This window comes from Mizuhopecten yessoensis, unplaced genomic scaffold (genome assembly GCF_002113885.1).
Source record: "Mizuhopecten yessoensis strain PY_sf001 unplaced genomic scaffold, ASM211388v2 scaffold6287, whole genome shotgun sequence".
In the NCBI taxonomy this organism is placed as follows: Eukaryota; Metazoa; Mollusca; class Bivalvia; order Pectinida; family Pectinidae; genus Mizuhopecten; species Mizuhopecten yessoensis.
In genome coordinates, this window is record NW_018406474.1 from 428,626 (window position 1) to 443,188 (window position 14,563).

The 14,563-nt window shown below is 36.4% G+C and overlaps 1 protein-coding gene across 7 annotated transcripts in view; it reads left to right on the forward strand.

The window, feature by feature from the left end:
- The window catches only part of LOC110451921 (STE20-related kinase adapter protein alpha-like), a 30,029-nt gene that overhangs the window by 12,670 nt on the left and 2,796 nt on the right, over positions 1–14,563 (forward strand). For 5 of the 7 annotated variants that reach the window (XM_021500154.1, XM_021500153.1, XM_021500148.1 and 2 more), the window contains 10 exons: positions 1,351–1,468; positions 2,079–2,197; positions 3,118–3,226; positions 3,478–3,601; positions 6,072–6,243; positions 7,612–7,716; positions 9,027–9,117; positions 9,670–9,799; positions 10,786–10,910; positions 12,573–14,134. In XM_021500154.1, the coding sequence (XP_021355829.1) occupies positions 1,408–1,468; positions 2,079–2,197; positions 3,118–3,226; positions 3,478–3,601; positions 6,072–6,243; positions 7,612–7,716; positions 9,027–9,117; positions 9,670–9,799; positions 10,786–10,910; positions 12,573–12,646 (1,110 nt within the window). In that variant the 5' untranslated portion in view covers positions 1,351–1,407 and the 3' untranslated portion in view covers positions 12,647–14,134. Of the gene's footprint in view, positions 1–1,350; positions 1,469–2,078; positions 2,198–3,117; positions 3,227–3,477; positions 3,602–6,071; positions 6,244–7,611; positions 7,717–9,026; positions 9,118–9,669; positions 9,800–10,785; positions 10,911–12,572; positions 14,135–14,563 lie in introns of those variants that run through there. The other 2 variants (XM_021500149.1, XM_021500152.1) reach the window with 2 other exon arrangements.

Sequence of the window (14,563 nt, forward strand, 5' to 3'; positions counted from 1 at the left end):
TTACTAGGGGGTGTATTGGTGATCCCGGTTAGTCTGGCTGTGATGTTGATGTATATATAGATATAGAATCATTAATGTTTACTAGGGGGTGTATTGGTGATCCCTGTTAGTCTGGCTGTGATGTTGATGTATATATAGATATAGAATCATTAATGTTTTTACTAGGGGGTGTATTGGTGATCCCGGTTAGGCTGGCTGTGATGTTTATGTGTATTCAAATATAGAATCATTAATTTTATTACTAGGGGGTGCTTGTATGTGTACATGTAGGTCTATTGTTTTTTCACAAAATAAAACAGGGAAAGTTTAAGAAAAGTTAAAGACAAATTAGATACAAAAAGTAAAGATATAGGGTTTGATGGGCTGATTGTTTATACCTACAGTGTCTAAATCATGACATGTCAGTTTATTACCAGTATTATAAAGTAGTTGAATGATTATGACATGTCATTAGAACATAGGGTCATATGACCTTGGTGTATTGTATCAAGTAATTAACTCATGACGTCTCATAAGCTTCTGGTCTTGACACACTGTTAGTCAGTTGGTGAAGCATTGATAATACTTATTAAAAGAAAGGTGTCATATCGGTGAGTTTTTAATGATTTTTTTTGAGTAAATAATTTCTGTATTTATTATTTTCAATTGATATTCATGAAACGTGGTTGTAGACCCTACACCAGTACTGTGAAATACATGTTATACGTATTGAGGTGGTGGGGGAGGAGTGGTACCGGAGTGTTTGTAGAATGTCATAACCATTTTACTTCATTGTGACAATTCAAGTTTAGTTTATTTGCATGGATATATATGTATTGTTCATCAGCATGCTTTGTTTTCATTTTTGAACTGAATAATTTACTTACATGGACAGGTAGGTAAGTTTAATGTCTAAGTATTTGGGAAGGAAAAGTTAACGTTTCTAAGAATCGTAAAGAACGTAATAAAATGTCAGAAATTACTTCAAATAAATGCTTGTTATCCCTTAGTGAGTTTGTAGAATTATCTAAAAACCTTACTTAATATTTTACTCCAGAAAATAAGTTTAGACAGTTAATGTTTGAATATATATTCATGTAAATTTATCACAACTGAATAGCAGCACGTAAAGTAGAGATTTTTATATTCTACCTGCCAAAAACTTAATATTTTCAGACAATTTTGTGAAAAATTTTGATTACTCAAAGACGGTTTGGCTATTTACTGGATATGCTGGTAGGGGGAAAATTGAAATGACTTCATATACCTCTGTCTATGGTAGGGAATTACAATCCTGTATTTATTGGTCTGGGGACTTTTTATGTCTAGGGTGAGAATCAGCTAATGAAAAATTAAAATTTGATTTTTCAGAGTCCGCCTCAGAATGATGGACTGAGTCAGGGGGAGGACAACCGAATACATTCCACGATGATGTCATCAGGCAGCTTTGTACCAGACACAAAACATTACGAGCTTTATACTGTTATAGGTGAGTTATCAGTATTTCGTTTGCAATAATTAATAATAGTTCAAGGTTCTTATATACCACTTTATCACAATCTAGTTCGTAGGTCGTCTCAAAGCGGTTCACAAATTATTATCCGTTTTTATAGGGCCTTTCCAACCAGCCAATATCTTTCTCAACTCCCTGGGGAGCATTCAGCCGGTGCTGCCATTTCGGCGCTCACAGCTTGCATTCTACATTTCTAGCACTGCCCAACCACGTACTCATTTACAGCTGAGTAGACTGGAACAAGCGGAGTAAAGTATCTTGCTCAAATATACAACACAGTGCCATGCCGTGACTCGAACTCAAAACTCTTCGATCGAAAGCCTGGCGTCCTACCACTAGATTACCTTGCCTTCTGTTCTGTTTAAATAAATTTGTTCTTTGAATGTTACAGATTATTGATATGCTTGTGCTTGTCAGCACCAATTTATAACAGGTGATTTATACAGGCCGTTGGACCTCTTCTTTTGTTTGGTCTAAAACAAAATGTATGACAGTAAGTCTTGAGGTCTTAGTTTCCATTAGAGAAACCCAATTATTTCATTAGAGGACTTGAACTAATACTGATGTGTTGTGTGTTGTGCTGCAGGGCGCGGGTGTAATGACACAGCTGGTATCATCCTAACCAAACATATACCATCTAGCAAACACATTGCCATCAAAAAGACCAATCTCGAGTCTTGTGACATCGACTTCTCAGTTCTCCAGGTATGTGAGCGACAAAAATCATGGGAAATAATTCCTACTGTCATGTGATTTTGTCTGATGGTGTTAAGTCATCCTTTTGCAAGTAGACAAATTCTTTTTCAAATATGGTATTGACTAGATGGTAATCTGTTTGTGAGGACAATTGTTTTTTTTTTTGTGTTTTGATAATTGACTACAAAGATATCCCCTTTGTGAGTGAACAAAAAGCTGTTGTCTTTTGATAATTGACTATAAAGATACTCCCTGTAGTGTAAGTTGACAAGACAAAATCCTTTGTCCTTTGATAAAAGACTATGATAATACAATAATGTAATTATAATATACAACATTTATATAGCGCCCTATATAATTTGTAAAATTACTCTAAAGCGCTTTACAGCATATGGATAATAGTAATGGTTATAATTGTGAAAACAAACAACAAAGGCTTGCAATCACTTTCATACATTTAACAAGCAATGTGCACATAATTGAACAAATAAAAGGGTGGTATTTACATGACGTCTTTGCAAAGATTCTAAAATGCAGACGTGAAGAGGTGAGTTTTGATACCTATAAAGCCACTCCCTGTGTAAGAAGACAAAATCCTTTGTCCTTTGATAATTGACTATAAAGATACTCTTCTGTGTAAGTTTACAAAATCCTTTGTCATTTAATGATTGTTTATAAAGTCACTCCCTGTGTAAGGAGACAAAATCCTTTGTCCTTTGATAATTTACTATAAAGATACTCTTCTGTGGGTATAAGTTTTCAAAGTCCTTTTTCAATTGATAATTGACTACATGTATAAAGATACTCTTTGTGTAAGTTGACAATAGTCGTACTCCTGTGAAAAGACAAAACCTTTTGTTCTGTGATATTGAGTAATTGTACTCCATTAAGTTTAAATAGAAAAAATTCTATAAGTGGCAATATTTCAGAATGAGGTGATATTGTGCCGACAACTACAACACGAGAAGGTCCTGCCGATCCTGACCACCTTTATACATGACCATGAGTTATGGACGGTGATGCCTCTAATGGCCTACGGTCAGTACACTGGACAGTGGTCAATCACTCCCTGTGAATCATTATTGAAAGACAATTTGAACAATAGATGGTACTGAACTTCTGAGGACTTGAGCATCCATATAATGTAATCTTTGATAATTTCCTGTATTCAAGTTGTAGAATTGATTTGAAATGCAATCTTCATCTGATCCACAATTTAAAAAATAATTTCACGGTCATTATAAGGAATGACTTAATAGCTTGTTGTAACAATATGATGAATATTTCAGGTTCCTGTAAGGACCTAATCCATGCCTACTTCACCAATGGTCTATCAGAACAGGCATCATCCTACATCCTCAGGGATACTCTTCTGGCACTGGAGTACCTACACTCCAAAGGAATTATACACAGGTAGGTAGAATCTCCTAGTCAAGATGTACCTACACTCTACAGGTATCATACACAGGTAGGTAGAATCTCCTATTCCAGATGTACCTACACTCCAAAGGTATCATACACATGTAGGTAGAATCTCCTAGACCAGATGTACCGACACTCCAAAGGTATTATACACAGGTAGATAGAATCTCCTAGTCCAGATGTACCTACACTCCACAGGTATCATACACAGGTAGGGAGAATCTCCTATTCCAGATGTACCTACACTCCAAAGGCATCATACACAGGTAGGTAGACTCTCCTAGTCCAGATGTACCTACAGTCCAAAGGTATCATACACAGGTAGATAGAATCTCCTAGACCAGATGTACCTACACTCCACAGGGATTATACACAGGTAGGTAGAATCTCCTATGCAAGATGTACCTACACTCCAAAGGTATTATACACAGGTAGATAGAATCTCCTAGTCCAGATGTACCTACACTCCACAGGTATCATACACAGGTAGGTAGAATCGCCTAGACCAGATGTACCTACACTCCACAGGTATCATACACAGGTAGGGAGAATCTCCTAGACCAGATGTACCTACACTCCAAAGGTATCATACACAGCTAGGTAGAATCTCCTAGACCAGATGTACCTACACTCCAAAGGTATTATACACAGGTAGATAGAATCTCCTAGACCAGATGTACCTACACGCCAAAGGTATCATACACGTGTAGGTAGAATCTCCTAGACCAGATGTACCTACAATCCACAGGTATTATACACAGGTAGGTAGAATCTCCTAGTCAAGATGTACCTACACTCCACAGGTATCATACACAGGTAGGTAGAATCTCCTATTCCAGATGTACCTACACTCCAAAGGCATCATACACAGGTAGGTAGACTCTCCTAGTCCAGATGTACCTACAGTCCAAAGGTATCATACACAGGTAGGTAGAATCTCCTATTCCAGATGTACCTACACTCCAAAGGCATCATACACAGGTAGGTAGACTCTCCTAGTCCAGATGTACCTACAGTCCAAAGGTATCATACACAGGTAGATAGAATCTCCTAGACCAGATGTACCTACACGCCAAAGGTATCATACACGTGTAGGTAGAATCTCCTAGACCAGATGTACCTACACTCCAAAGGTATTATACACAGGTAGGTAGAATCTCCTAGTCCAGATGTACCTACACTCCACAGGTACCATACACAGGTAGGTAGAATCTCCTAGACCAGATGTACCTACACTCCAAAGGTATTATACACAGGTAGATAGAATCTCCTAGTCCAGATGTACCTACATTCCAAAGGTATCATACACAGGTAGGTAGAATCTCCTAGTCCAGATGTACCTACAGTCCAAAGGTATCATACACAGGTAGATAGAATCTCCTAGACCAGATGTACCTACACTCCACAGGTATCATACACAGGTAGGTAGAATCTCCTATTCCAGATGTACCTACACTCCAAAGGTATCATACACAGGTAGGTAGACTCTCCTAGTCCAGATGTACCTACAGTCCAAAGGTATCATACACAGGTAGATAGAATCTCCTAGACCAGATGTACCTACACTCCAAAGGTATCATACACAGGTAAGTAGAATCTCCTAGACCAGATGTACATACAGTCCAAAGGTATTATACACAGGTAGGTAGAATCTCCTAGACCAGATGTACCTACAGTCCAAAGGTATCATACACAGGTAGGTAGAATCTCCTAGTCAAGATGTACCTACACTCCAAAGGTATCATACACAGGTAGGTAGAATCTCCTAGACCAGATGTACATACAGTCCAAAGGTATTATACACAGGTAGGTAGAATCTCCTAGTCAAGATGTACCTACTCTCCAATGGTATCATACACAGGTAGGTAGAATCTCCTAGTCAAGATGTACCTACACTCCAAAGGTATCATACACAGGTAAGTAGAATCTCCTAGACCAGATGTACATACAGTCCAAAGGTATTATACACAGGTAGGTAGAATCTCCTAGACCAGATGTACCTACAGTCCAAAGGTATCATACACAGGTAGGTAGAATCTCCTAGTCAAGATGTACCTACACTTAAATGGTATTGTACACATGTATTTATCATATATGTAAAAATCTCCTACCCCTTGAGAACCAACAATTCCAAGAGAATTTTAACATTTTACTTTATTTTTCTGCACAGACTGTCCAGGCTTGATTAGGTGCTTCTGTACTTTGTATTATTAGTTATTATTAAATGCAGGTTTGTAGAATCTCCAAACTCTGAAGTACATAACTTCAAAGGTCTCACACAGGTATGTATCATAACTTCAAAGGTCTCACACAGGTATGTATCATACTTATTTACACTCTCCTAGCCATGGAGAATTGTTGTTCCAAAGGTTCTATGCATGGTTAGCTTCATGTCTGTTGTCAAGAAAGAGAATAATAATTTTACACAGTCTTTACTCATTTTGATCACTCCTTGTAACAGGAGTGTGAGAGCAAGTCACATCTTGGTAGCCGCCAATGGTAATGTGTGTCTGTCAGGCCTCAGGGATGCCCACAGTATGATACAGCGAGGCCGGAGACTGAGGATCGTCCATGATTACCCCCAGCACTTTGTCCGTTCTCTACAGTGGCTTGCCCCTGAAATTCTGGAACAGGTTGGTATCAGATTATTTTACCTCCTGGCTTCCATAAGGTCTGCAGCTAGCACTGTACGATTGTATTGTAAATAAACTGGAAATTGTTGATGTTAGTTACGTAGCTGCCTAACCTACATTGAAGCCTTGGTAGCCGTGATCGCTAACAGACCACTCAGACCACTCGCTCTCCAGAGAATTTTGGTTTGATCCCCAGCGGCGGCGGAAAAAAAGAGAGTGATGTCTGATAGAGTTAGTTGGTATCCCTCCGATGGCACAGTTGTTTTCCCCTAGTGGGTTACCCTCCACCACGAAAAACAACTTTTGTTCCCATAGCGGTGTCGTAATAAAAGCTCTACAGAGCTTATGTTTGTTGTTGTCAATGGATACGACGTTAAATAAAGATTACTTGTTTATTTTAAGCTACGCCTACGCTGGTAGATAAGCATGTTGTCATTTGGCAGAACTTTAATTTTATAACCTGCACAGATTAGACTGAAATGACTGCCTTACTGATTTCTGAAACGATGTCACTGGTATGATTCAATTGTTCTTAAAGGTGTAATATAACTGACGTTCTTCCAGTGCTATGGGCACTTTAAAGTATTACAGTAAAGGTCTTTGGAATTGTTAATTCCCTGGTGTGGTGGTAGGTTAACCTTACATTGGGCAACTTTTGTCTTATTTCCAGACACCAAAACTATTACGGGTAGTAATGGTAGTGTTATACCTAGGCAGAATTTCAAGAGAATTTCTGGAGCAAACAGAGAGTTCTGGAGTTTGATATCATGAGAAAAAGTGTTTTTTTTCAGACATGTATAAACAATATAGAAGGAAAATGTGGTGACAACAGTTATCTAACTCTCATGGATTAATTTTAAAATAAAGTCAGTTAAACTTGTGTCTTAAAAAAGATGAAAAACAAAATGTTGAGGAAAGTCAATGTCGTGCATCAGGGTAGTATTTTCTCATTTTTACCCTTTTTAAGGACTTATGGCCCTTTGTTAAAGATCTTTGTCCTGACAACTCTTCCTTAACTACTAGGACAATTTCAGCAAAACTGGTTCATCTGGGCTAACAAGATTTGGTTTGCAAGTATGTTTTGGCATTGGGAGGGAGTACAGGAAGTATGTCAGTGACCTGTATACAGATATAGCTGATCAGTCAATAAAATAAATCATTACTGGTGGGAGACTATGGATTAGTTAGCCTTTGGCTTACAGTTCTAGTTTAATTTTGACATATTATTTAATCTAATGCATAGTAAAATACAATTAAGGTTGGGGAATGGCAATTTGTTTTTACTTTCCGTTATGATCAAATTTTGGTTCTTTTGTCAGTGGATTTCAATATCCACTCATTCTATCAATATCTGGTTTAAAATTTTAGAACTTGATGGGATATGACTGTCTGTCGGACATCTACAGTGTTGGAATTACAGCCTGTGAACTGGCTAATGGCTATGCACCTTTTACAGACATGCCAGTCACACAGGTATGTACACACTAATGGTAAGCTGGTCAAATTCCTTTTACAAATATATGGGTCTCACAAGTACCTACACACTAATGGTAAACTGGCCAACTATGTTTTACACATATGATAGTCACACAGGTTTGTACAAATATCTGGCAAGTTATACTGGTATGGTAGTTACACAATGTTGACTGTCTGGTAAATCATTAACAAGGTTGACTGTCTGGTAAATCATTAACAAAGTTGACTGTCTGGTAAATCATCATTAACAAGGTTGATTGTCTGGTAAATCATTAACAAGGTTGATTGTCTGGTAAATCGTTAACAAGGTTGACTGTCTGGTAAATCATTAACAAGGTTGACTGTCTGGTAAATTTTTAACGAGGTTGATTGTCTGGTAAATCATTAACAATGTTGACTGTCTGGTAAATCATCATTAACAAGGTTGACTGTCTGGTAAATCAATAACAAGGTTGACTGTCTGGTAAATCATTACCAAGGTTGACTGTCTGGTAAATCATTAACAAGGTTGACTGTCTGGTAAATCATCATTAACAAGGTTGACTGTGTGGTAAATCATTAACAATGTTGACTGTCTGGTAAATCATTAACAAGGTTGACTGTCTGGTAAATTTTTAACGAGGTTGATTGTCTGGTAAATCATTAACAATGTTGACTGTCTGGTAAATCATCATTAACAAGGTTGACTGTCTGGTAACTCATCATTAACAAGGTTGACTGTCTGGTAAATCATTTACAAGGTTGACTGACTGGTAAATCGTGAACAAGGTTGACTGTCTGGTAAATCATTAACAAGGTTGATTGTCTGGTAAATCATTAACAAGGTTGACTGTCTGGTAAATCATTACCAAGGTTGATTGTCTGGTAAATCGTGAACAAGGTTGACTGTCTGGTAAATCATTAACAAGGTTGACTGTCTGGTAAATCGTTAACAAGGTTGATTGTCTGGTAAATCATTAACAAGGCACTCAGTATTGTCTGCAGTTGATTTATACCTGAAGTCAATATGGTATGGCTGATACTTCAAATTTCCTTTTTTCGTAGTACAAAACAATTACGATTTGAAGTAATTACTAAAAATTATTGTATTTCATTGTTTAAAGATATCTTATATTGGAACCCATAAAAACTATGTGATTTACAGTAATACTTGGAGTCTGTTTCAACTTCAAACATTTTTATAAAGTTTTCATCCTTAAATTTTTCCAAAGGGACATATTGCTGAAGTTATGGAAACATCTTGACTTGTGCTAAGAAATATATTTGAATCAGGGCTGAGTTCATTGTGATGACTTGTCTGATTACAGATGCTACTGGAGAAGATTAATGGTACCAAACCCGTCCTTGCAGACTGCACCACTATAGCAGATCTTGTGGGTGAGGAAAACACCAATCAAGGTTCTTATTTTAAGTCTTATACTGGTACCCCACTAAACAAACCAATCATAGCTGTTGTAGATCTTTAAATAGACTAGCCCAAGTTTCCTCTGTCTCTGATACAAGATTTAGACGTTTGGACATACAGATGTCTGGTGTATGAAAACATGGAATTCTCCAACACTGTTTGGTATCATTGAGTTTTGAGTTGCTGACAACAAAAATCTACTATGACACAACACATACCTTGCAGATATCGCTGGATAGGATATATATTTATTAATTTATTCCAGCAGTAGAGTCTGATTTCAGTCATTCAAAATTTCACCAGAGCGATATGGACTACTCAGCTGCTGTAATTTAAAGTTGTTCCTAATCCAAATTATATGGATTTTGGTGTTGGTTATTTCATTGTATACAAGTGTGCATTGATATTACAGAATATATTGGACATTAATCTGACATTTAATCGGATACTGAGCTTAGTTGCAGGTGATGCTAAAGTTACTATTATAAATTTGGTCCATTGTATTTTTCCTCTTATTTCAAATTAACACCTATTGTAAATTTCAGGTCACGATTCTGGAATTGACAGCGAAGCAACAAACAGCAGAGAGATCACCGACCTTGCTAACGCCCGCAAATTTTCCCATCATTTCCATAACTTTGTTGAAATCTGTTTGGAGAAAAGCCTGGAGACGAGGTGAGTTGTCTGAACACAAGTACTACTAGATGGTTCTCTAGGTTTGTTCTCTGTCATTCACTCAGCCTTGTCAAACTTTGACCACCATATCAGCTAGCCTGTCAAGCTTAAAGGCCTGACAACTGAAATGGGTCAAAGCTTGGTATTGGGTAGGATGGCCATACTATAGCCTGCAGTTAAGAACAATTACACATGAAACTTGTCAGATATACAATGGACTGACAAGGCTAGATTAAGGTTAGATATATAGGTGACTTGGAATCAGTTTTACCAGAAGTGGAATAGATATGGCAATGTGCACAGCTAGCATTATCACACAAAGGTACAAAGTCCATATCACAGACAAGTACAAATGTATATATGATAAACACAGATCTGTCATTTGACATGTATCAATTTTACAATATCTAAAGTTATGTCACTTATATCATACAGAGTATTGAACATTTTATTCTATTATGCTATACAAAATATATTTCTGTAACAATAAATTCAACTATATATAGGATCTTACATGAGTTTCAATTTCATATGAGATTTATGAAACAAGTCTAAGAATTTTTCAATTTAGCGAGCCTTTGGCGAGCTAAAATGAAAATTTTGTGACAAGTTTCATAAATTTCATATGGAATGAAAAACAAGTGTAAGATCCTTTTTATCACATAATCAAGATTTGTGGCATTTATTAGTGTAAAGCGACAATTTTCATAAAACCTTGAAATGTAAAAATACGCCATTTTGATTCCAGTGCATAAGTCTGTGATGCTATGTACTTGTCCTAGGCGTGACGTCACAATTGAAACAATTCAAACTTGTAACCAATCACAGGGCTGATAGGTCATAATACATGGGTTAATATGCCAAAAAATATGACATGGGCATATTCACTGGATAACACAGTACATTATGTGATAAAATGTTTTCATTACAAATTGAATAACATTAATGATCTGTATATTTTTAAGATATTGTTCATTGTTTTTCAGGCCAAGTGCATCCACATTGTTAGGTCATTCATTTTTCAAGCATCTGAAGAAAAAGACATCAGAGATGCTGCCCTCATTAATTCAACCACTGTCTCCACTCACAGACATCAGCAAGTTACCCAAAGGTATACAATTATCTTAAGTTGTCTCCCCTCCCTCCTCTCACAGACATCAGCAAGTTACCCAAAGGTATAAAATTATCTAAGGTTATCTCCCCTGTCTCCACTCACAGACATCAGCAAGTTACCCAAAGGTATACAATTATCTTAAGTTGTCTCCCCTTCCTCCTCTCACAGACATCAGCAAGGTATTCAAATGTATATAATTATGTAAGGTTATCTCTCCTCTCTCCAATCACAGATGTCAGCAACATATCCAAATGTATATAATTATACAAGGTTGTCTCCCCTCTCTAAACTTACAGACATCAGCAAGATGCCTATAAGTATATAATTATCTAAGGTTATCTCCCCTGTTTCAACTTACAGACATCAGCAAGGTTACCAACAGTATATAATCATACAACGTTGACTCCCCTTCCTCCACTCACAGACATCAGTGAGGTACCCAAAATAATATTTTTCTAAAGTTGTCTCCCCTTTCTACACTCATAGACATCAGCAAGGTATTCATAGGTATATAATTATCAAAGGTTATCTCCCCTGCCTCCACTTGCAGCCATCAGCAAGGTGCCCAAAGGTATTGATTATCTAAAGTTGTCTCCCCTGCCTCCACTTGTAGACATCAGCAAGGTGCACAAATGTATTGCTTATCTAAAGTTGTCTCCCCTGTCTCCACTTGCAGACATCAGCAAGGTGCTCAAAGGTATTGATTATCTAAAGTTGTCTCCCCTGTCTCCACTTGCAGACATCAGCAAGGTGCCCAAAGGTTTATAGTTAATATATAAGATTATCTCCCCTGTTTCATCTTGCATAAGATAATGTTATCAAATGAATTGCATGCATTTTTTAACTATCAACCAAGCACTTGATTATGATTGAATGTTTCAGAAAAAATGTAGACAATTAAGTCTGTGCAGGGCCTATTGGGTTACTGATTTCAATATTGTTTTCTTTGTATATAATGCCCAGTATTTAGAGCACAGGGCTTATTTAGATATGATGACAGATGTCCCAAAAGCTTGAAGAGGAAAATTGATTTAGGGGATATAGTCCCTGGTATGATTATGTCTCCCCTTAGAATGAAGGGAGACATATTGTATAAGTACTGGTTCTTCCTCTTCTTCTGGTTCTTCTAATCAAATTTGTCTGGGCCATAACTTTTAAACCGTTAGAGAGATCTTGATGAAACTTTAGGTATGCATGCATCACCCACAGGAGGTGTGCAGTGTACTGGATTTAGGTCACTGTGACCATCACCTCAAGGTCAAAGGTCAAATAAGTGCACATTTTCAGTAAATTCTTGTCTGGCTCGTAAATTTCTAACCGTTAAAGATATCTTGATCAAGCTTGAACCATATTTGCATCACCCACAGAAGGTGTGCAGTGCAATAGAACTAGGTCTCATGATTCACTATATACAGAGTTATGGCCCTTTGTTTAATTTTAATGCGAAAGTTTGTCTGGAGCATAAGTTCCATGTACTTTCACCTACGTTGACCATATTTTTTTTATACCAGAGTTTTTCTATTGGCTAATAAGGGGAGACTTATGTTTTTGTTCACAAAAACAAAATTCTAGTTGTTCCTGTTTTACAAATTTAGATGTGTTACGCGTTTGCTATTAACACATGATTATATTTTATTCTACGATTGCTATATTACACAGCCCAGGCAGGGGATGTAGACGACTTGGCTGAGGACATCAATAACATGTCAATGGAGGAAGGCTGGGATTTCTAGGTAACTGTGAGAGATGTGAGGTTTAGGTACCCATGAAGTTTTGGAACTGATGCGTTGTAGTATAATTATCATTGAGAGTATTGAAGGAATGCGATGGATTTTAGGTAACTGCAAGGATATTGAAGTGAGGCTGTGAAATCTTGGCAACAGAGAATGTGAAAAAACTATTTGTAATTCTAGGAGCTTCTGAGGGTTTTGAACAGAAGGCTCAATCTCAAAAGAACCTCAGAGGATACAGAAAGGTTTTTTCCTTACGCATCACTAGAACAGAAAGGGGAAATGTTTGACTGGTGGAATAGGAATGGACATCACTGTCTTGTAAAATTAATATGTTGTTAGAAAATATTTTTGAAGACAACAAGTCTCTTTGAATATGTCATCCAGTACATGTAACAATAGGATCCTTAATGAGTTCTCATAAAAACTGGGGATTTCTAAAAGGAGTCTTGAAATTTTCATTGAAGTTGCTGCAGAGAAAAAAAAGCAAGATTTTGTGACATTAATATGAAATGGAAACAAGTTTAAGATCGATAACCAAGTATGTTCACCAAAAAAAAGGACATGTTTATCGTACCATTGTCATCAGTGTGATGTCACGACGTCCTGAAGTCATATCTACGTTCATTATACTGCTATAACAACAGGAGGTGAACAAGGTCATATGCAAAAAACACATATAGTCGTGGTATACATGAAGAACCTTTGGGACATTAAACTTTCAGTTAATGTTAATCGTTTTTCCAGGTAGTTGTGGAATAACTAAACCATAAAGTGTAATGTTTTATCTGTTACCTGATTTCACACTTCAGTCTCAAATGATCAAGCTTTGAAAGAAAGAACCGCCACGTCATTCAGTTTCCTTTTTGTGAAAGTAGGATACACTCTGAACAAATCAACACGTTATTGTAGCAGTTGTGTAAACATTAGAAAAATAGTATATATCTAAGAATGTTTAGGAATTGAGGCCAATCTATCTAATGCAATATTTATCATTATGTTGTAATATTTAAGATAAATGTACATTTCCTTTCTCATATAAACTTTTGCAGAGGACTCTGTTGCTAAAAATCCTGAATAGATAAACATTACTTTCATACAATTTTTTCATATAATTTGTATAAAAAAAATATTAAAATGAAAATGTAGAATTATTTTCAGAGATTCGCCTTCAGAAAAGAAACAATCATATTTTCAGATATTTCTCACAAAATTGGATAAAAAAATTCTGTTAACAATTTGTAAGCTATTTTGCCTTTGAACAACTGAGCCCTTGTGTTGAAAGTTAAACAGTAGTTGTGTCCCTTATAATACTCTATTGTCACAAACAGAAGGGCGATGATAAACTGTGTATATTTGTCTATTCTCTTGACGAAATATCTCCTTTGGCTGAGAAAATAAGATCAATTAGGCAAAACAGTGTATACTGGTAAGATAAAACATAAAAATATATAAGAGTACAGTGTCTAAATGTTAGTACAATATCAGATACAAACAGACATCAGCAGGAATCGAAGCAGGAACCTGTGAATCTTATTGTTGCTTGGTTCATTTTGTGTTAAACTGTTTGTTTGTTATTAGTTAAAATAAGAACAGTGCGAGGTGTTTTAATGCGATTCAGAATTATACATTTCTAAAGATCCTTGCAGTTGCTCCAAGCATAAGGTAACAACGAGACAAGTGATATGTCCAATATTTGATGGAAAATTGTAAAAGTTTAAACTGTGCACTGTATATGGATTAATTGCTTGAAACAAGGATAACATACTCACTGTTGAGATCCTGTCATATTGCACAAATTTGTGTTTTGTTTTAGAGATGGCTTCAGACAAATTTTAGGTAATATTTCACTGTTTAAAAAATAAAGTGTTGGGCTATATATTTTAAAAATAAAAAGATATATTTATAGAAAGAGAGAGA